We start from the raw sequence: 24,691 nt of genomic DNA, 5'->3' as shown, positions 1-24,691 counted from the left end.
TTTTGAGGATGTAACTCTGAAGATGGACGAGGGAGATCCAGTAGATGTAGTGTACCTGGACTTTCAGAAAGCTTTTGATAAAGTCCCACATAGGAGGTTAGTGAGCAAAATTAGGGTATTAGGGGCAAAGTACTAACTTGGATTGAAAGTTGGTTGGCTGATAGGAAACAAAGAGTAGTGATAAACGGCTCCATTTCAGAATGGCAGGCAGTGACCAGTGGGGTACCACAGGGATCAGTACTGGGACCGCAGCTTTTTACAATATATGTTAATGATATAGAAGATGGTATTAGTAATAACATTAGTAAATTTGCAGATGATACTAAGCTGGGTGGCAGGGTGAAATGTGGTGAGGATGTTAGGAGATTACAGGGTGACCTGGACAAGTTAGGTGAGTGGTCAGATGCATGGCAGATGCAGTTTAATGTGGATAAATGTGTAGTTATCCACTTTGGTGGCAAGAACAGGAAGGCAGATTACTACCTAAATGGAATCAATTTAGGTAAAGAGGCAGTACAGAGAGATCTGGGTGTTCTTGTACACCAGTCAATGAAGGTAAGCATGCAGGTACAGGAGATAGTGAAGAAGGCTAATAGCATGCTGGCCTTCATAACAAGAGGGATTGAGTATAAAAGCAAAGAGGTTCTTCTGCAGCTGTACAGGGCCCTGGTGAGACCATACTGTGTGCAGTTCTGGTCTCCAAATTTGAGGAAAGACATTCTTGCTATTGAGGGAGTGCAGCGTAGGTTTACGAGGTCAATTCCTGGAATGGTGGGATTACCTTACACTGAAAGACTGGAGCGAATGGGCTTGTATACCCTTGAGTTTAGAAGACTGAGAGGGGATATGATTGAGACATATAAGATTATTAAAGGATTGGACACTCTGGAGGCAGGAAACATGTTTCCGCTGATGGGTGAGTGCCGAACCAGAGGACACAGCTTAAAAATACAGGGTAGACCATTTAGGACAGAGATGAGGAGAAACTTCTTCACCCAGAGAGTGGTGGCTGTGTGGAATGCTCTGCCCCAGAGGGCAGTGGAGGCCCAGTCTCTGGATTCATTTAAGAAAGAGTTGGATAGGGCACTCAAGGATTGTGGAATCAAGGATTATGGAGATAAGGCAGGAACAGGATACTGATTAAGGATAATCAGCCATGATCATATTGAATGGTGGTGCAGGCTCGAAGGGCAGAATGGCCTACTCCTGCACCTATTGTCTATTGTCTACCTTGGATTCCAGCATCTGCAATTTTTTTGTCTCTGTTCCAAGTCCTTTGGCAGCCTCCCCACTTCCTTGACACTACCTGTCCCTCCACCCATATTTAAGTCTTCTGCAAACTTAGTAACCGTGCTCTTAGTTATTCATCCAGATTGTTAATGTATAACATGAATAGTTGTGATTCCAACATGGACCTCTCCACTCGTAACCGGCCCCTTTATTCCTGCTCTCTGCCTTATACTAGTCAGCCAATCCTCTATACATGCCAGTATCTTGCCCCTAACACCATGGGCTCTTGTCTAATATAGCAGTCTCCTGTGCGCCTCCTTGTCAAAGATCTTCTGTAAATCCAAATAGAATATGTCCACTGACCCTCCTTTGTTTAATTTGCTCATTACCTTCTCAAAGGATTCTAACAGATTTGTCAGGCATGATCTCCCCTGAATGAAGCCATGCTGATACAGCCTTATTTTATGTGCACTTCCAAGTACTTCACAATCTCATCCTTATTAATGAACTCTAAAATCTTAGCAACAACCAAGATCAGGCTAACAGCCCTATAATTTCTGTCTTTTGCCTCCCTCCCTTCTTTTAGAGGGAATTATCCATTTTCCAGTCCTCCCTGACTCCAGTAATTCCTGAAAGATCACCACCAATTCCTCCACAATCTCCTCAGCTATCTCCATAAGAATTCAAGGGTGTTGTACATCTGGTCCAAGTGATTTATCCATCTTCAGACATGTCAGCTTCCCCAGTATCTTCTCCTTAGTGATGGCCACTACAAACACCTCTGCCTCCTGACTCACTTGAAGTTCTGGTTTCCTGCTGGTGTCTTCCACTCGGAAAACTGATGCAAAGTACCTATTCAAATCCCCTGCCATTTCGTTGCACCCCATTACTACTTTCCCAGCCTTATTTTTTAGTAGTCCAATGTCTACTCTTGATCTCTCATATATCTAAAAGAACTTTTATTTTACTTACTAGCTTACTTTCATGTTTCATCTTATTGCTTCTTTTCAGTTATCCTCTGCTGGTTTTTAAAGGCTTCCCAACCCTCTGGCTTCCCACTAATATTCAACACATTGTATGCTTTTTCTTTTGCTTTTATGCTGTCCTGACTTCCATTGATTAGATTCCCTTCAGTATGGAAACAGGCCCTTTGGTCCAACAAGTCCACACTGACCCTCCGAACAGCAGCCCACCCAGACCCACTTCCCTCTGACTAATACACCTAACATTATGTACAATTTTGGCATGGCCAATTCACCTGACCTGCACATCATTGGACTGTGGGAGGAAACTGGAGCACCCAGAGGAAACCCACGCGGACATGGGGAGAATGTGCAAACTCCACATGGATAGTCACCCGAGGGTGGAATCGAACTCGGGTCCCTGGTGCTGTGAGGCGGCAGTGATAACCACTGAGCCACCGTGCTGCCAAATGATTGCCATGTCCTCCTTCTTCTTCCTTGGGATGATTTTCCCAAATTATCCCCATTCATCATAAAATAATCCTATCACCCCAGGAACCAATCCAATTGACCTTTGCAATGCATGGATATTCTTTCTTAAATATAGAGAGCAAAATGGCATAAAGTGCTCCAGGTATAGCCTTACCAAAGCTCTGTATTATGTAAGTATGATTTCATTATTTTTTGTCCTCCCGTTGCTTACATTAATTGTCAAAGGGAATCTGTGACAATATAAACTTCAGAATTTAGTAACTTCATGGATTGAAAGAATCAGCAATAACTCTTTCTGGAATAAACTGTTTCTCAAGATGAAAGGGACAAGGAGAAGCTGTTATAAAGGAATTAAAAGCAAAGTGCTAATTAACTATATCTAGAAAGAGGCAACATATACCAACAGTTTCCTGGGAGAGAGGAGATAACATTGCTTGATAACCTGCTGCCTCATCACAAATGGGCAATTAATTCTGCCTGAAGAAGGATTGTCCTGAAGGAAAGGATTTAATTCCAGGATAAACTGTATTTTAAACGGACAGGTAACTTCAAATGTAACAAGGAACAAGGCAGCTACTTCTGATAAGAAGGCAAGCAACAGACTTGAGATCTCCAAAAGTATAATCAATGCTGGGGTTGAAGTAATCCATTGAATCATCCAGCACCAGATTATAGTCTAACAGGTTTATTTGGAAGTACTAGCTTTCAAAGAACTGCTTCTTCATCTGGTGTTTGTGGAGAATAAGATCATAAGACACAGACTTTTTAGTCAAATGAGGACAGTGTCATGGAGATGGGATGATACATTAAACAATTTTAGATCAAGTCTTCATCTTTTAGGATGAGATTTGTTGATTTCTGTTCTTTGATATGTAAATCCCAGAGCTTCTTTTAAATTATATTCTCAAGAAAGGTCTAGCTTTTCTAACAATAGGTGCCATTTCAGCTGAGACAATGCATTAAGGTGTGAGGTCTGTCAGTGTCCCAATGTTGAGTTAGAATGATTCTGTTTCTAAAGTGATTGTGGCTACCATCGATAACATGAACTGCTGGCTCAAAGTGGAGAGGATTTCCAAGAAGATCGCGCCTATCGACACAGGCATCAAGTTTCTGCAGAAAAGCAGGAAAGATCCCAAAAGGGTAACGGATCACGAACCCACTCAAGTCGACCTACAACACAGACTACATGGAGAGACTTTGCCACCGCACCTCTCACAAACTCCTCAATCATCTCATGCACCAACTCTACAGCAGATACCGCAACCTTTAAATCAAGATAGAGTCCACACTCTCTGCTTGCACTCAAGATACAGCAATACAATTACAGGACACTGCCAACCAGAGAGGGCGACAGAATGACACCACATACATGTCTACCAAGAACAAGAAACTGGAGAAACTTGGCATTACCACTAGCAGTAGCCAAGCGCCTCCACCCTGGCACCATGGTTGAAAATGTTATCACCACAGGGAAATCAATTGTCACTTATCGGACCATACCCTTCAATTAGAAGAGATCGAAGTTCTTAGCAGAGGGCTCAATTGCTGCCCTACCACCAAAATGGACCCTATGGGTCTAGCAGCAGACACAGAGGAAGTCATTAGATGGATGAGACTCCAGGAATTCTTGCAAAATGTCAGCAGTGATCCCAATGAGTCCACTGACAAACTGGAACAGTCATCACAGGGATCCGTAGAGGAGCAACTAAAGAAGGGATCGATGTGGACCCCACCGGAGGGCCGCTGCCCTGGACTTGACACATATGCCCAAACTGCCAGGAAATGTATAAATGCCAGGTTCAGCAGCTGTACCCACAAGGTAGAGCAAAACATCACCCGATCACAACGCAAAGCCATCCATGCTCTCAAAACCAATCATAACCTTGTCATCAAACCAGCAGATAAAGGAGGAGCCATCGTCATTCAGAAGACAATGGACTACTGTGAGAAAGCATACCGACAACTGAACAACCAGGAACACTACAGGCAACTACCAGCTGATCTGACCAAAGAGCACACCCGTGAATGAAACACATTGATCAAGACTTTGGATCCAGTCCTTCAGAGTTCTCTACGTGCTTTCATCCCACGTACTTCTCGCATAGGTTACTTCTACTGCCTTCTGAAGATACACAAAGCCAATACAACAGGATGTCCTATCGTAACAGGCAATGGGACCCTATGTGAGAACCTCTCTGGCTATCTCGAAGATATCTTGAAGCCCATTGTAAAGTGGACCCCCAGCTTCTGTCGCGACACTACTGATTTCTTACAGAAACTCAGCACCCACAGACCAGTTGAACTGGAACATTCCTCGTCACAACGGAGATGTCAGCACCCTACACCAGCATCCCCCACAATAACGGCATCACAGCAACAGCCTCAGTACTCAATACCAACAACTGCCAATCTCCGAGCACCATCTTACAACTCATTCGTTTCATCCTCAACCACAATGTTTTCACCTTTGACAATCAGTTCTTCATCCAGACACACGGAAAGGTTATGGGGACCACATTTGCACCCCAATGTGCCAACATTTTCATGCACAAGTTCACACAAGACTTCTTTTCTGCACAGGACCTCCAACCAGCACCACACACCAAATATATTCATGATATTTTCTTCCTCAGGACCCATGTCAAGGAGTCATTGAAACAACTACATTGTGATATCAACGAGTTTCATCCCACCATCAAACTCACCATAGCCTACTCTTTAATATCTTGTCTCATTCTTGGACACATGCATCTCCACCAAGGATTGGCACCTCAGCACCTCACTCTACCACAAACCCACAGATAACCTCACAATGCTGCGCTTCTCTAGCTTCCACCTGAAACATATTAAAACAGCCATTCTCTATGGACAACCCCTCCACATACACATGATCGTTCGGATGAGGAGGAACATGACGGACACTTGGAAGTGTTCAAGGTTGCCCTCATAAGAACAGGGTATGATGCCCAACTCATCGACCACCAGTTCTACTGTGCCACAGCGGGAAACCGTAATGAGTTCCTCATGAGACAGACACAAGCTGCAATACACAGGGTACCCTTCGTTGTCCAGTACTTCCCGGGAGCTGACCGACTACATCATGTTCTTCACAGCCTGCAACACATTATTAATGAGAACCTTCCCCATGCTTCCACTTCTCGCCTTTAAACAACCACCAAACCTTAAACAGATCATTGTTCGCAGCAGACTGCCCTGCCTTCAGGACAACACCATACAACCCTGTCACGGTGAACGCTGCAAGGCGTGTCAGAGTCTTGACACAAATACCACCATTACACGTGGAGACACCTCCCACCAGGTACTCATGTGACTTGGCCACCATAGTCTATCTCATACGTTGCAGGCTAGGAAGCGCTGAGGCATGGTACATTAGCAAGACCGAGCAGATGCTACGACAATGGATGAATGGACACTGTGCAATAACCACGAAGCAAGAGTGTTCCCTCGAATGGCAGTTCTGGCCCTTCGGCCTTGGACCTTCAGGTAATCATCCTCCAAGGTGGACTTTGGGGTACGCAATAACGCAGAGTGGCCAAGCAGAAGCTGATAGCAAAGTTTGGCACCCGTGGGAATGGCCTCAACAGGGACCTTGATTAAATGTCACGCTACAGGTGACCCCACTGCACTCTACACACACAGACACACACACTCTTCTACATACTCACACACCCACACAGACCTTCTCTCATACACAAGTTCTCTCTCATACATACACACCATATGCCCCCACAGTCACACCCACGCACACACCCTATCACAGGTATATTATCCATCACACGCACACATGCTTAACCAAGCTTATACACATGCATACACACACAATCTATCATATTCACTCACACCCACATGCACACACTCACATGCACACACTCACTCTGTCTCTCCGACACATGCACACATCTAAGTCTATGGGGTGAATTTGTTTTTGCAGAACTACATTTCATTTTGCTCAAAAACTGCATAAATCCATGGAAAACTCTGTAAATCCCACTTTAGAAATAGAACCAGTTTAACTCAACATTGGGACACAGACAGATCTCATTCCTTAATGCATTGTCTGAGCTGAGATGGCACCTATTGTTAGAAAAGCTAGACCTTCCTTGAGAATGTAATTCAAAAGAAGTTATGGGATTTACATATCAAGGAACAGAAACCAACACATTCTATTCTAAAAGATGAAAGACTTGATCTGAAATTGTTTAATGTGTCATCCATGACACTGTCCTCATTTGGCTACAAAGTCCGTGTCTTATGATCTTATTCTCCACAAACACCTGATGACTTAGCAGCGCTTCGAAAGCTACTGCTTCCAAATAAGCCTGTTGGACTATAACCTGATGTTGGATCAGTGGTGCTGGAAGAGCACAGCAATTCAGGCAGCATCCAAGGACAGGCAAAATCGACGTTTCGGGCAAAAGCCCTTCATCTTGCAAGGATGCCTGCCTTGAAGAAGTTTTCCTCCTCTCTCTACAATTCCTGATGAAGGGCTTTTGCCCGAAATGTCGATTTTGCCTGTCCTTGGATGCTGCCTGAATTGCTGTGCTCTTCCAGCACCACTGATCCAGAATCTGGTTTCCAGCATCTGCAGTCATTGTTTTTACCTATAACCTGATGTTGTGTGATTTTTAACTTTGTTCCCCTGAATCTAACACCAGTACCTCCAAGTCATTGAATCTTCAATAATATTATACCACAAAGTTGAAAAAGAGAAAATTGTATAAGAATCTAAGATCAGAACAACTCAGTAGCAGAACTTGGAAGAACAACACTGCACAAAGATCAAACCTCAGACACTTCCAGAGACGGACACTGTTAATGGAATGCTTGCCAAATTCCACCATTAATCAGATAACAGCCAAGTTAAGTTGTGAGGCTCAACTTGCTTACTTGAGGGGTCTTATTTTGGTTGCTACATGCAATAAAGTTTAAATCATTGTTTCAGTACTTGATTGGCTGTGACATTTCTTAATAAGTAGCTGGATCAAAGATAATTTGTGGTGATTTAACTACAACAAATTTGCTTTAGTGATTTCTTTCTATATGCACGCTGACATTTCTTGTTTTTTGCATAAGTATATCCGATTCATCAGAACACAAAGGTTTGACACCTTTAAAAATATTCAGGTCTTTTATCCTTACTACCAAAGTGAATGTCACACTTTCTGTCATTATACTCTGGATGCTATAATTTTGCCCATTCACTTAACCCACCCTTATCTCTTGCAGCTTTTCTGCGTCCACTTCACAGCTTGCATTTTCATCCATGTTTGTATTATCAGAAACTTAGATAGATCATTCTTAATATCTAAGTCATTAATATAGATTGTAATTCGATGAGGCCCCAGCATGATTCTCATGGCACTCCACTCATAACAGCCTGTCAACTTGAACATGCCACTTTTATCCATACTCTTTGTTTCCTGTCCTTCAATTAATCCTCTGTTCATGCTAAGGTATTGTCCCAACTCCATGAACACTTCTTTTGTGTGGACCTTATCTGTACATTTTGAAGATCTAAGTATATTACATCACTGTGCTACTAGTGACACCGTTTATTTTATGATAGAGAGTAGAATGAAGATTACATAGCTTAACTAGAGACTCATAGAGGGAAATTTGTTTGCAGTGCTATGCAGACATATATTGTTTTGCGACGAACAGGCAGCAGCACAAATCACTATCTGTGATGTTCTTCAATGATAGCAATGAAGAATGTAGCAAGGAAATTGTCCATGGCTACTGTGGTGAATTAACTTTAAGTCTGCAGTAACACTACACAGACAAAATTTCCTCCCATAGAATGTGGCATATCATAGATTTCCTAGAATAATGAAGTTGTGATGAGTTAAAATTAGATATCGAGAAACTAAGGTTCTGTCAAAGTTGTCAGCTGTTTCCATCGGTAGAATGGAAAATACATTGGCAAGATTTCCATAATAAATTGAAGTTCCAGACTGTAAACTCTGGTTTAGCTGCACCCACACAAGCTTGTCATGTGATTGTGCCAACCAACTAGAGCACAGTTTTAGCATGGTCCTGTATTTAGTCACAGGCAAGCCACCCGAAAACATTGAGTTCTCTCTCTGAAACCCTGAAGGCCAAAATTCCTGTTTATCAGAGACAAACTGATACTACAAATGGAAAACTGTGGTGGGAAAAGAAAAGCAGACATCATGAAGGTGTAGGAGATTATGCTATGAAGTTTGTCACTATTCTGAGGCACAAGGTGAAAATCTTGGAACAGTTTGACAAGTAGGAATATTCTCTAGCAAGGAGGAGGGTAAGAATGGCTGTCAATGCCAATGTTGAAAATGTGCTTGCTAACATGATTCAAGGCTGCTCAAGCACAGAATGTTCCCACCACCAATCCAATCTTGCTGGAAAAGAGAATCATCCTGCCAAAGAAATTGGGCTCTAGGAGTTCACCTGTTGTAATGGCTGGCTGGATCAATTTAGTTTAATTGGGATGGCACAGTGGCTCTCCGTGGTTAGCACTGCTGCCTTACAAGGCCAGGGACCCAGGTTTGACCCCAGTCTTGGGTTATATGAGGAGTTTGCACATTCTCCCCATATCTGCATAGGTTTCCTCCCAAAGTCCAAAGATGTGCAAGTTAGGTGTAGCAGTTCCAGTAGTATTAACAGATGATGGAATCCATGTATCTCCTAAATGAATCTGCATCAAGACACATTTTTAACATGGAAAAACAACTGTTTTACCATTTTTTGTTAGATCTCTCTTTAATGTTTTGAACTGGAGCGGCACCATTGGGGTGGGATATGTAGTTAATGAGGTGAGTTTCATAAGATACAATGAAAGATCTTGCCTTGGTGAGAGAACCACCCATGAAATTTAAATAAATTGTTATGTTTTTCTGTATGTTCATCCGTTAAAATGACTTGACCTTGTACAATATAAAGTATTGAAAGATTTTGGGAGTTAGTGCTGAAAAATGTATTTTTCTGATTAGCATGCTAACTTTGAATAAGTAGAATACAGATTGCAATGTCAATAGTGAAGTCAAACATCTTTTCCATGTTCCAAAGCCCTAGAACATCTCTACGATCTTTGTGGTTTCAGCTGAAAACAGGGGGATGCATAGGTCGATGTGTAAGTGGATCGAAAATGTACCATGAGGGTTCTTAATTGCTGGCACATGTCAGATGCCTATGATTGTAGATGTGGGTGCATGTTCCCAGTGCCCATGGCACATGCCCTAGGATGTTTGTCCCCATTGTCCAACATGGATATCCTTTGAAGCAAATGGTGAACTGAAGTCATCAGGTATCCACTCTGACTGACATGTTGAGAATTCTCAGCATCTGATTGACTCAAAGTGCATGGTAAGATATGAAGCTGCATATTAATGAGCTGAGGTAATAAACTAACCCCTTTAATAGGCAACTCACCGCTATCTGGAAAGAATCTCATATTTATGCCCGGAACTTAAGTTAAAAGATGCAGCACTAATGTTCCTGATGGCGAGTTAGATCTCTTTGGACTTCTTGTGCAATTCTGCCATATTTCTCATAGCCCATTACAGTCAGGCTCCAATAAGATTCTGCCCTAATTTCTGTTTCACATATATGCTGCACGATTACATTTTAATTTAGTTTTGATGGCAAAACTAGGCTGCAAAAGGGATCTCCTTGCCGAACTCAAAATTCTACTTACTTACATGGAGATGGCACTCCCGGACAGCCTTTTTTGTAAACCCTGAGGCACCAAATCCTGTTCACTGTGTTTCTTAATCTTCCCAGCTCTCAGTCATTCTGATGGCTTTATACTTAATAATGAGTTTGATTGTGAAGATTTTTGTTAATGAAAAGACATCTTGAAATTTTAGTATAAAGGCATTTCTTTGAAACCACATTGTTCCAGATGATTTTAGTCTTGATTACTTCAATTCACTTCAGGAAAAACTTTTGACGACTTTTAACAATTGAACTTTATGGCTGCTCTGTTTGAACAGTGGGTTGCAGGCTTGGAGATGGTTTTGGTTTTTAGTAGTGGCAGCTAGCTACAAAACCAGCTGCTCAGCTCTTGTTTCTGTTTCTGAGGTAGCTTTGTTGTGAAACCAGCGTGAAAATTAATTACCTTCAAGGGGTATGTTTCCTGAACAGGTTCTACCTACCAGGAGTCCAGAGACAACTGTCGATGTTTGGTGATACCTGTCTATATATGCTAAAATGCCAGACCAAGAGATGTCTGAACTTTACCTTTTCTTGCCTTCAAGAACGAACACTTCTTGGCCTAAGTGTTTCTTCCACCCAAATTAATTTTGCAGAGAAATCATTTTCTAAGTTTATTTTTTACTTAGTTTGTGTGTATATGTGCATTTTAGGTAATTTTGAGTGGGAAACATTTCCATTTCCAAATTATTAACTAAGTGAATTAACAAGTTTCGCATCTTTATTGAGTGTTTATTTTAATAATAAATCAATATTTTTTATTTACTGAAGAAACCTGGTTGATGGAAATTTTATTTTAATGTAATACAGAAAAAGTATATGATTGACCATAGTGGGAATTGATTAAACAATTAAATTTATGTTGTGACCTATACAGTAGTAGGACAGGACAACCGAGAAAGACAGTGCACCCCTCCTGTCTTGGGCAGAAAATAAATATAGGGGCTTATCCAGGATATCTATTGTCATAGAGTCATAGAGATGTACAGCACAGAAACAAACATTTTGGTCCAACTCGTTCATGCCGACCAAATGTCCCACCCCAATCTAGTCTACCTGCCAATACCATATCCCTCCAAACATTTCCTATTCACATACCCATCCTGATGCCTTTTAAATGTTGCAATTGTACTAATCTCCACTACTTCCTCTGACAGCCCATTCCACACATGCACCACCCTTTCGTGAAAATGTTGCCCTGTAGGTCTCTTTTATATCTTTCCCTCTCACCCTAAACCTACGCCCTCTTGTTCTGGACTCCCCCACCCCAGAGAAAAGACTTTGTCTATTGACCCTATTCATGCCCCTCGTGATTTTATAAACCACTATAAGGTCACCCCCCACCTCCAACGCTTCAGGGAAAACAGCCCGAGCCTATTCAACCTATCCCTAAAGCTCAAATTCTCCAACCCTGGCAACATCCTTGGAAATCTTTTCTCAACCCTTTCAAGTTTCACAACATCCTTCAATGGAAGGAGACCAGAATTGCATGCAATATTCCAAAAGTGACCTAACCAATGTCCTGTACAGCTGCAACATGACCTTCTAACTCCTTTATTCAATACTTTGACTAATAAAGGAAAGCACACCAAACGCCTTCTTCACTATCCTATCTACTTGCAATTCTACTTCCAAGGAGCTAGGAACCTGCACTCCAAAGTCCTTTTGTTCAGTAACACTCCCTAAGACCTTACCATTAAGTGTATAAGTCCTGCTAAGATTTGCTTTCCCAAAATACAGCACTTCGCCTTTATCTAAATTAAACTCCCATCTGCCTCTTCTGATGAAGATCCCATTGTATTCTGAGGAAACCTTCTTTGCTGTCCACGACACCTCCAATTTCGGTGTCATCTGCAAACTTACTAACTTTTCCTCTTAAGCTCACATCCAAATCATTTATATAAATGACGAAAAGTAGTGGACCCAGCACCGATCTTTGTGGCACTCCACTGGTCACAGGCTTCCAGTCTGAAAAACAACCCTCCACTACCACCCTCTGTCTTCAACCTTTGAGCCAGTTCTGTATCCAAATGGCGAGTTCCCCCTGTATTCCATGAGATCTAACCTTGCTAACTAGTCTCCCATGGGGGGCCTTGTCGAACGCCTTACTGAAGTCCACATAGATCATGTCTACTGCTCTGCCCTCATCAATCCTCTTTGTTACTTCTTCAAAAAACTCAATCAAGTTTGTGAGACAAAATTGGCCTTTCTCCAATTTAGAACTTCAACTTTTAGATCCGGTCTATCTTTTTCCATCACTATTTTAAAACTAATAGAATTACAGTTGCTGGCCGCAAAATGCTCCCCAATTGACACCTCAATCACCTGCCCTGCCTTATTTCCCAAGAGGAGGTCAAGTTTTGTACCTTTGCTAGTAGGCACATCCACGTACTGAATCAGAATATTTTCTTGTAAATGCTTAACAAGTTCCTCTCCACCTAATCTTTTAACACTATGGCAGTCCCAGTCTATGTTTGGAAAGTTAAAATCCCCTACCATAACCATCCCATTATTCTTCAGATAACTGAGATCTAATTACAAATTTGTTTCTCAATTTCCCCCGACTCTGAGGGGGTCTATAATACAATCCCAATAATGTGATCATCCCTTTCTTATATCTCAGTTCCACCCAAATAACTTCCCTGGATGTATTTCCGGGAATATCCTCCCTCAGCACAGCTGTAATGCTATCCCTTATCAAAAACACCACTCCCCCTGCTCTCTTGCCTCCCTTTCTGACCCTCCTGTAGCATTTGTATCCTGAAACATTAAGCTGTCAGTCCTGTCCATCCCTGAGCCATGTTTCTGTAATAGCTATGATGTCCCAGTCCCATGTTCCTAACCATGCCCTGAGTTCATCTACCTTCCCTGTTAGGCCCCTTGCATTGAAATAAATGTGGATTAATTTATCAGTCCTATCTTGTTCTCTGCTTTGTCCCTGCCTGACCTGTTTGACTCACTTCTGTTCTCAACTGTACCAGTCTCAGATTGATCTCTTTGCTCACTTCGCTCCCCCCCACCCCCGTCTTACTAGTTTAAATCCTCTCGAGCAGTTCTAGCAAATCTCCCTGCCAGTATATTAGTCCCCTTCCAATTTAGGTGCAATCTGTCCTTCTTATACAGGTCACTTCTACCCCAAAAGAGATTCCAATGATCCAAAAATGTGAATCCTTCACCCATACTCCAGCTCCTCAGCCATGCATTCATCTGCTCTATCCTTATATTTCTATCCTTACTCTATCGTAGCACTGGGAGTAATCCAGATATTACTACTCTCGAGGACGTCCTTTTTAAATTCCTGCCCAACTCTCTGTATTCTCCCTTCAAAATCTCAACCATTTCCCTTCCTATGTCGTTGGTTCCAATGTGTACGATGATCTCCAGTTGGTCCCTCTTCCCTTTGAGAACATTGTGCACCCTCTCTGAGACATCTTTGATCCTTGCACCAGGGAAGCAACACACCATTCTGATTTTTCACTGCTGGCCACAGAAACGTCTGTCTGTGCCTCAGACTAGAGAGTCCCCTAACACAATTGATGTTTTGGAACCTGACGTACCCCTCATTGCATTAGAGCCATTCCCCTGAGAATCCATCAGCCCCTATATTTTCCAAAACAGCATACTTGTTTGAAATGGGGATAGTCAAAGAAGACTCCTGCATCAACTGCCTATCTCTCTTACCTTTCCTGATTAATCACATCTATGTGACTGTATCTGCGATTTTTCTCCATTCCTATAACTGTCCTCCATCACATCCTCTTGCTCTTGTAAATTCCTCATTGCCTCTTACTGTCGCTCTAACTATTCCATTCAATCTGATAGGATTCACAACCAACGATATTTATTGCAGAAATACTCCTCAGTAACACATGAACTCTTCCTAAATTCCCACATTCAAAAAGAAGAGCATATCACTCTACTAAAGGTCATTTTAGTTCCTTCTAATCTGCAGACCCAGAAAATAACACTGAATTATTCCTCTACAAAACACTGCTCCAGGCTAACTTAATACTTATGGCTTATATTTTTAAGTTTAATCAAGAGACATATCTTAATAAAACATATATCAAGAAAGAACCCACTATATTAACTACTACAGACTTACAGCTAGGCCCCAACACTATACTTAAAACTATTCACTTATCTATCTCTGTGCTGTGATCTTTCCCAAACAGGTTTTTCCAAGATTAGTTGTGAATTTCACTGTTTGTTAATTTTCCCAGATGCAATCCAAAGTCCAGCGATATATGAATTCAAACAACAAAGACAGTAACTGTGCAGTTTCACTGCTCTCTCAGGGAGCAGTGTGGGTTTCTTTCTCTCTCTCTCTCTCTCTCTCTCCTGCACTGACGTCACCATGTGCTTTGTTTGTTCCTCTCCCTTTAAAAGTGCTGTTGACTATTTTTGCCTCCAAAGTTCCAAAACAATGCATCAGCATTTAAAACAGTAATTGCTGCTCCTGGAATTCGAGGAAATCACCTCCAACACCTAAAATACCTCAAAAAAAAAGCAGCCTGTTACAGCCAGAAAGTTTTCCCATCCTCCATCTTGGATTACCCAGAATCCGTTGCTGACAATATTTAACAAGAAATAGAGTAATAAGTATTTTTATTCATATGTGAAATATCAGTGTTACTGGCTGGGCCAGCATTTTATTGCCCACCCAGGTTGTCATTGAGAATGTTGTGGTGAGCTGCCTTCTTGAATGGATGCAGTCCTTTTGCTATAGGGACATCCACAATGCCATAAGAAAGGGAATTCCTGGGATTTGATCCAACAATACTAAAGAAACAGTGATATATTTTTCCGTCAAGATGGTGAGTGGCTTGAAAGAGAACTTGCAGGGAGTGGTGTTCCCATCTATTTGCTGACCTTGTCCTTCTAGGCAGTGGCATAAACTTCCAATTAGAAAAAGATAAAAGAAAAGTTGCCAAGTTTCTTGTGCATTATTAAATCAAAATGGCTTAAGTAGTTGTTAAGACTTTTCTGGAGATGTAAGATTTATTCTTGGGTGATTTGAAAAAAAAAATCAGGCTAATTGAATTAGCAGATATATTGAAGTTAGAAATAATAGAATGGTCTAGCAAATATTATTGAGGTAATAGGAAGAAAGACGAAGTAAAACATTTTGGTAATTCAGTTGAGTTAGTGAGAATTCAATTGCAGATTAAGCAATGTAAACCTGAAAGAGATTTAGAAATCATCATAAACTTCAGCATTAAAGGCACATGCTTCAGACAAAGTAAGGAAGAAGAGGAAAGAACACATCAGAGAGAGGAGAGGGAGAAAGAAATAATTTTAGAGGGTAGAGCTGGAATTTAAAGTGAGGAAAAATGTCAGAGAGAATACCAGCTTCAAAGGTTGAACCTTAAGAGCTTTTGTGTCTTAGTGGTAGTGCCCCTGCTTCTGAACCAGGAGATCCAGATTCACATTCCACATGTTGTAGAAGTGCGTGATAACATCTCTGAACACATTCATTGGGAAAATACCTATAAAGTTCGAAAAATGAAAGAAGCATTTGATGCCAGGGAACATTCTGCTTAGGAAAGATCTGAGTCTAAACCAAGAGCCAGTGGAGAACTGTTTAAATTTGTGCAAGCCCTCCCAAAATTTGATGAGGCATTTTTTTTTAATCTTTGAAAAGGTAACTAAGCAGAGGAGGTTGCCATATGAAAACTGGATACTGCTCTTACTAAACATTTGACAGGCAGAACTTATAAAGGTTATGACTTCTTTTCTGAGGTTTTTTCTCTGGGGTGGGGGAGTCCGGAACTAGAGGGCATAGGTTTAGGGTGAGAGGGGAAAGATATAAAAGAGACCTAAGAGACAACATTTTCACGCAGAGGGTGGTGCGTGTGTGGAATGGGCTGCCAGAGGAAGTGGTGGAGGCTGGTACAATTGCAACATTTAAGAGGCATTTGGATGGGTATATGATTTAGAAGGGTTTGGAGGGATATGCTGGAAGGTAGGACTATATTGGGTTGGAATATCTGGTCGGTATGGACAAGTTGGAACGAAGGTTCTGTTTCTGTGCTGTACATCTCTATGACTCTACGATTCTTTATATCAAACTGAATATGTCTCTTTGTATATAATTTCACTCTACTCTTTCTCTAAATGACAAACTGATTTATAACTTGAAACAGTTACATTTCTCTTCAAACCTAGTTTTTTTAGATATATCTGTTTTTTACATCAAGCATTGAACAATAACCTAAATCTCTGGAAGATGAATACTTCTGATAACCTGTCTTTTCCTTTCTTGAAGGATGGATTGACTGAAGTATCAATCATCACATTAATTGAGAACTGCAAATGGCAACAGGGTAACTGTCAAGCTTCTCTCCACATAGAATGATAATGGAGGCTTGTATGTCAGGACATTGACTAATTTATATCCTCATGATGAACATTGTCATTGGTGCTTCTGACCAAATGGTGGTAATGAGATGACTACGGAAATGACAATGGCAACAAAATGTGCTGAATCTATTGAACTTTCCGCACCTTCGCCTCACTCTCCTTCAACACCATTTCCTTCAATCCACAATGTCAGTACTCCACCATCACAAAAGAAAAACCACCCAGTGGTACTTCCGCCACCACCGCCACCACCACCACCACCAGTATTACCACCACCACCACCACCACCATCATTACTTTGTCAGTCGCAATCTTCTCCAAGTCTTCAGAAATCCAAATTCAAGAAAGTGAACTGGATAACTATTCCAAAAGATAGGATCTTGGGAAAAAACAACATCTGGACAATGGATAAGTATGATGATGATTTTCAGCTAGACACTTTAATCATGGAGAAGTTATTCGAACAGGTGGAGAAAGTTTCAGGCCATGAGCGAAAGCACTGGAGAAGATCTAAACACAATTACCGAGATTCCACTGGTGAAAGAGTAAGTCGGAGTCGGTTTGAGTGAAACAGTTTATGTATTAGACTGTGGGTGGAATTGACTACTTGTGTCTGACAGTCTCTGTTGTAAGATTATCTCTGAGTGGATAGCTTTGGTATGGTCCAGTGTTAACCCGCTTTCCTCTATTGTTACCTTTTTCTCCTGTTCTATTCCTGTTCTGTTTTGAGGATGCTTATTGTAATATCCTCAGTGAGGGGAGACAATGGCCTTGTGGTATTTCCACTGAACTGTTAATCCAGAGACCCAAGGTAATATTCTGGGCATCCAGTTCAAAGCCAATATCCTTGAGGAAAGGAAACTCTCATTCTTACCTTATCTGACCTACATGTGACTCTAAGTCACATTAATGTGGTTGACCCTTAACTGCCCTCGGGACAATTAGGTTAGGGATGGCTGTGAATGAATTTTTAAAAAACCTCATGAAAAGAGCTCCAAGGGTAGGAAGCAATAGCTATATTAAGTTTTTATATTGCTGAAAAGAGCTAGCAAAATCATTTGTAGTTGTACAGAAGAAAAAAAGTTATTGTTTTCACAAAATCACAAAGTTACAGTGCAGAAGATCATTTAGCAGCAAAGGAAACAAGTCATAGCCAGTTCAGCTATGTTGATTGTCAAGAAAGTGAGGTAGGCTTGGATAGTCTTAATGCTAGGAGTGTAATAGGGAAGACTGATGATTTAATGGATTGACACATAATAGTATGATATTATTGCCATCACAGAAATATGGTTGAGTAACTATATTGAGTATGGTTGAATGTTAGGAACTCAACAGTCTGGGGTATAGGAGAGGGGTGTGTGAAAAGGGTGGTGATGTCAGATTATTAATTAAGGAGTTAATTACTGCAATGAGAAGAGATGATATCTTGGAATGGTCCTCAAACAAGGCTTTGTAGGTAGAATTTAGGATGTTAAGAGTGAGACTGTATTGTAGGACTCCAAAGCGTCAGCAGGAAATAGAGGAGCAAATATGTGGACAGTTCACAGGGGTGTGTAACAGTAATTATATGAGTGGATTTCAACTTTCCCAACATAAACTGGGATAATTGTAGTGTTAAGGGTTTAGAGGGGGTGGATTTCTTGAAATGTATCCAGGGGAGCTTTTTGAATCAATATGCAGAAGGCCCAAGAAGGGACTGTACAGTGCTTTTAGAGAAAGAAGGCAGACAAGTGTTTAATCCGGTAGTGGGGGAGCATTTTAGCAATAGTGACTTTAACAGGGTATGGTTCAATTTTTTTCTGGACAAAGAAACAGATGGCCTGCAAAAGATGGCTTTGAACTGGGGGAAGGCAGATCTTATCAAAATAAGCAGGATCTGCCATAGGTGACTGGGAATAGCTTTTTGCGGGTAAGTCTACAGGGGAGCAGTGGGAGACATTCAAAAAATGACCGAGGGAGAGTACATGTCCAACATGTACCCTTCTGAGGGAATTGTACAAGAATGAGTTCAGAGAACCCTGGATGTCTAAGACAATTCAGGACTGGATGAGGAAGAAGAAAAGGGCTTTAAGCAAGTCCAAAAGGAACAATTCAGCTGCAGTCCCAGATGAATACAGGAAGTGCAGAGGGGAACTTTTGAAAGCAATTAGAAGAGCTAAAAAAGGGCATGATAAATAGGATGAGGGAGAATCCTAAAATGTTTTATAAATACATTAAAAGGACAACGTCTGAAGTCACATAACATCAGGTTATCGTGCAATAGGAAATCGCAAGCTTTCAGAGTAATGCTCCTTCATTAGGTGAACTTGTTGGACTATGTTATGTGACTTCTGACTTTGTCCACCCGAGTCCAACATCGGCATCTCCACATTAAGGGGACGAGGTTAACAATGGGAAGAGTGAGGCCTATGACGGATCAAGGGGGCAACCTGTGCATTGAAAAGGAGAACATAGGTATGGAATTCAGGAAAAGGGTCTATGAGGAAATTATACAGTTTGACAAAGGAAGTGGGAGGTATTGGAGGCTCTGATAAGGTTAAAAATGGACAAATGCCTTAGCCTGGACGAATTGCATTCCAGGCTGGTGTTGGAGGTGAGATAGGAAATTACAGGGGCTCTGACTTAAATTTTTAATTACTCTCTGGCCATGAAAGAAGTGCCAGAGGACTAGAGGATGCTAATGTGGTTCCACTTTTCAAAAGAGGGGTGATAGAGATGAACCAGGAAATTACAGACTGGTGAGTCTCACAGACTGCTTGGAGAGAAACATTTGGAGAAAATTCTGAAGGAGTGAATTAAAACCCACTGAGAAAAGCATGGGTTAATTAGAGATATCAGCAAGGCTTTGTCAGAGGTAAGTCATACCCTACAAATTTGTTAGAATTTTTTCAAAACATGATCAAGTGTGTGGATGAGGGAAGTTCAGTTGATGTAGTTTAAATGGATTTTGGCAAAGCTTTTGACAGAGTCTCACATGGAAGACTGATAGGGAAGGTTAAAGCACATGGAAATGAGGGAAACGTGGTAAGATAGATCAGAACCAGCTTAGTAATGGGACATAAGAATCTGTACTGGGATCCTTATTGTTCATTATATACACAAATAATATAGACGAAAAAATGGGGGGAATGTTAAGCAAATTTGCAGATGACACCAAGATTGATAGAGTGATTAATAGCGGAGAAGATGGTTGTAGGTTACAGAAAGACATAGATCAGTTGGTCAGATAGGCAGACCAGTGGCAGATGGTATTTAATCCTGATAAGTATAAGGTGTTGCACTTCAGATGAACAAACAAGATTTGGATGAACAAACAAGATGAAGAAGTAATTAATGAATGACAGAACACGGGGTAGCTTAGAGAAACAGAGGGATCTTGAATAATTATTCACAGATCCCTGAAGTCACAAAGCACATGAATAGGAAAGTTAAGAAGGTATTTGGGACACTTGGTTTCATCAGTCATGGCATAGAGTTTAAGAACAAAGAGATAATGTCTGAGGTGGATAGAATGGTGATTAGGCCACAGCTGAAGTATTGTGTGTAGTCCTGGTCACCTCACTACAGGAAGGGTGTGATAACATGAGATGGGGTACAGAGAAGGTTCTCCAGGATGTTGCCTGGGATGGAGAAATTGAGCTAGATAGGCTTGGATTGTTTTCTTTGGAACAGAGAATACTGAGGGGAGACATGATGAAGATGTATAGGATTCTGCACAGGAGTGAATACAAAGCAACTGTTCCCTTTGGTCGAGGAGGCAATCATGAGAGGACATAGTTTTAGAGTAAGGGGGAGGAGATCCAAAACTGATTTGCTCAAAAACTTTTTCAGGCAGCGGGTGGTGAGAATCTGGAATGTACTGCTTGGGAAGGTAGTGAAGGCCGGAAATCTTGCAGCCTGTAAAAAATATTCGGATGAGTACTTGAAATGTCACAACATTCAAGGATATGGGACAACTGTAGAAAATTGGGATTGGAGTATGTTTAGTGGTAGTTATGGTGATGCAGACCCAATGGACCAAAGGGCTTTATCTGTGCTGTACAAATCTATGAATCTATTATGCACTAGCCCTCTGAGCATTTTAACTTAGTGCCAATCTCTTACCTTTTTCCAGTAACCCTGAAGATTGTTTCCATTTAAGTAATTGTTCAATGCCTTCTAGAATACTGGATATCAAAATTTTGCGAAAATAAAACAAAAAATGGTTGATGCCCGAAATCAGAAACAAAATTAGAAATTGTTGGAAAAACTGAGCAGTTTTGGCAGCATCTATGAAGAGAAAACAAAGTTAACATTTTGGGTCCAGTGACCCTTCTTCAGAATTGATTATAGGTAGGAAAAGATTGGTATATATGCTATAAAAGGGGTATAGGAGAGGCGGAAGAAGTAAATGATAGGTGGAGTTGAAGCCCAGAGAGACATACAAATAGTTGGGCAGACAAAGGAATGGATAAAGGTCAGTCTGGAAGAATCAATAACTGCTAATGGGGACCATTAGTGGCTGACAATGGTATGTTTGCAGTAGCAGCCCATGTGATGACAAAACCTGCTGTGTGGGGGTTGGGTAAGGACATGGGAGAAGGTGCTTAGGCCCTAAAATTATTGAACTAGATATTGACTCCAGAAGGTTGCAGCATTCACAAGTAGAAACTAAGGTGTTGTGTTTTGTATTCCTTGGCTACTGAGAACTAATCAGCAGTGCAGTAAAAGTAGAAATACTTTGAGAGGGTACAGAAGGTACATCACCACACTCTTCATGCTTAGCCAGGTTCATTAGATAGAACACTTGTCTCTGAGTCAGAAGATTGTGGTCTCAAGTCTCATTCCAGAGCCTTTGCACATAACTCTAAGCTGACCTACCAGTGAGGAAGTGCCATACAACTGAAGTTGACATTTTTCAGTTCAGACATTAAACCAAGGCCTGGTCTGTCCCGTCAGGTAGATGCAAAAGATGCCTTGCCACTATATCGAAGAAGAGCAAGAGGGTTATTCCTGGGTCGATATTGACCCCTCAATCTGCATCATAAAAACAGATTGTTATTCATTGTCACTTTGCTTTTTTGAGATATTACTGTTTGTAAATTTATACAAAATATTTCCTACGTTGCAACAATGTCTACTGTTTAAAAGTACTTTTCGAGCCGTAAGAATTTTTGGAACATCCTGTGGTCATGAATGCAGACCTGTAGTTGCAAGTCTTCCTTTTCCTCATTCTTATATAAAATAGCTGTTACATCCTCAGGTCATTCTGTGGTGAATTGCATAATTGCAAACTTCACTAGCTCCTTCTTGGAATGATACATTTGTAAAGAATAAAGGAGTGATGGTGATCTTCACAACACAGGGAGGTCTGTCCTTGCCAATTTTGAAGCTCAATTCTTTGTGAAGGAGGTAATACAAATCAATCACATTGTCTTCAATGAAGAAAAGTGAAATTACTCCATAGCAACCAGTATCCCATCACCAAGTCACCCTTAATTTACACATGGAGAGACCTTGACTCTGATCCAGTTCCCTCAGAGCCAGCTCTCTGAGTGAACAGAACCTCTGACACTCGGTTTATATCTGTCAGTCAGGGGTCCCTGATTGGACCAGTTTTAAGTCCCATTCAGTGAGCTCATATTCCATGAGGTCCATGTTCCTCCAGTGTCCAAGGACATAGGCTGATTCTGTTTTTTGTAGCTCCTCCTAGGGTGTTTTACTACTGGGGTCAAGATTAGAGTGGTGCTAGAAAAGCACAGTAGGTCAGGCGGCATCCAAGGCGCAAGAAAATTGACATTTCGAGCAAAAGCCCTTCATCTGGAATGAAGGGCTTTTGCCCGAAATGTCGATTTTCCTGTTCCTCGGATGCACCTGCTGTGCTTTTCCAGCACCACTCTAATCTTGATTCTAATCTCCGGCATCGGCAGTACCCACCTCTGCCTGTTTTACCCGTACCTCTACATCTGATACAGACAATACATAATACACAGTAGCTTGCTGCTTGTGTCCGGATCATCTCAGAAGAAATTAATTTTCCTCTTCAAGTGGCAAAGGTGTTGAGGCCACGACGTTCACCACATCCATCTCAGATTCTGAGGCAACTTCAATGCTTGGAGAGGGAGAACCCATGTGTTCCAAAACAGTCAGAAGGGCTGTCAAGGAGCTGCACATGTTTTGTTCCTGTACTGTTTGTGAATTTGCAGCTTTCAAATAGTCCAAGTGCATGCTCAGGACTGTTGTACCTACCTGAACCTACCTGGTTTCAATTCTGGTTGTGACGGCCCTTTGGTTTCCTGCATCACCACCAGCTGTTTCAGTTTTTGCCAGGACCAGATCTTTCTGCGTCCAATGTCTGATACTGTCAGCTGTGATTGGAAGTATGCTTAGAAAATTTAAAACCTTTATGTACTCTTCCAGCGGTGTTACCACTAGCTCTGTATCTGCCAGCAGGAAGCGTCTCAATGCATCCACGTTTGCTACTTGGCAGTGCTACCCAGACAGTGTTCTAACTTATGATTATATGCACTTAGTATTAGAGCCCACTGCTGAATTCAGCCTGAAGCTATGGGTGGCACAGTCTTATCCTCTTTAAGTAGACCTACCAGGGGTTTGTATTCTGTTATTATTACAAATTTACATCTGTAAAGGTATTGGTGGAACTTCCTGACTCCAAATATGACCGCCAAACTTTCTTTCTCTATCTGGGCATATTTACGCTCTGCATTGGCCAAAGTCCTGCATATACATACACTATAAAGCATTCCTCTCTAGTGGGCCACTTGTGAGCTAATACTATCCCAATGCCATACAGGGAGGCATCGCATGTCAATACAAGATCTCACTTGGGCTCATAATGTGCTAACACCTTACAGGATGACAGCTGTTTCTTCACTTCCCACAAAGCTATGGCTTGGCTATGTGACCATTTCCAAGACTGATTTTTTTTTAAAGAGTTGATGTAGTGGTGCCAGAATGGAGGCCAGATTATGTATGAACTTTCCATAATAATTCACAAGCACATGCCGGAGTACCTTTCATCACTTTCTCTTTCAACAGATATAGCCCGGTCTTGTTGGCTCTGTCATGTCGGATGCCTGGACCACACATTTTTCCCTTCTAAGGCAGACACCGAACTGGGAGAAACATCTAAAGACAATGTCCAAGTTCTCCTAAGTGCTCCTTACTGGCCTTTCCTTTTAGTAGCACATCATCTAGATAAATAGTGCCTAGGGTAGAGCTTGTTAAATTTTCTGCATCATCTACTGAAAGGTTGCATGGACTGATGATATCCCAAATGGCAGTCTCATATATTGGTACAAACCCTTATGGGTATCAATCATAGCATACCTCTGGAAATCCTCATCTAACCACAACTGCAAGTACATGTGGCTCAGGTGCAGCTTCATGAAGGACAGACCCCCTGTCAGCTTTGCATATAAATCCTCTTTGTGAGGGATTGGGTATTTATCCAGCTGTGAAAGCGGTTTACTGTTTGGTTAAAATCCCTACAAAGGCAAACCAACCCATTGGTCTTCACAATCGGTATGCCGCCATTCTGCAGTCTGGACTGGTTTGATCATTCCTTCGCTTTCCAACCTTCTGATTTCAAGCTCTACTTTTGCCCAAATGACAAATGGCACTGGTCAGGCCTTGCAGAATCATGGAATTGTTTCCTGGTCAACATGAAGATAGTGTTGACTGCTTTGATAGACCCTAGACCTCCCTTAAGAACCTCTGGATATTTAGTTAGGACTTCACTCAGGCAGCCATTTTCAAATTGAAAAATATTAAATCAGTCTAGGTGAACCTTTCTCAATCAATTTCACTCCATCAAGCTTGGACCCAGTCAATGGTAACTGAATTTTACTACAATCAATGGTAACTGAACTAGCTCTTCTCATAAGAGACTGGAACCAAAGGTGTATCCTTAATGTGTAAAGGTTCTCTGGTAA

At 41.4% G+C, this 24,691-nt stretch overlaps 1 protein-coding gene across 3 annotated transcripts in view; it reads left to right on the top strand.

Annotated features, from left to right (window-relative positions):
* The window catches only part of fhdc2 (FH2 domain containing 2), an 89,422-nt gene that overhangs the window by 6,144 nt on the left and 58,587 nt on the right, over positions 1–24,691 (top strand). For all 3 annotated transcript variants that reach the window (XM_087991778.1, XM_043705302.2, XM_087991777.1), the window contains one exon: positions 16,663–17,302. In XM_087991778.1, coding sequence (XP_087847904.1) covers positions 16,844–17,302 — 459 coding nt within the window. In that variant the 5' untranslated portion in view covers positions 16,663–16,843. The remainder of the gene's footprint in view (positions 1–16,662; positions 17,303–24,691) is intronic.

This window comes from Chiloscyllium plagiosum, unplaced genomic scaffold (genome assembly GCF_037043375.1).
Source record: "Chiloscyllium plagiosum isolate Xiang-an unplaced genomic scaffold, Cpla_swu_hap1 HiC_scaffold_11, whole genome shotgun sequence".
Lineage (NCBI taxonomy): Eukaryota > Metazoa > Chordata > Chondrichthyes > Orectolobiformes > Hemiscylliidae > Chiloscyllium > Chiloscyllium plagiosum.
Note: the sequence above shows the minus strand (reverse complement) of the source record. Positions and strands in the feature narration are given on the sequence as shown.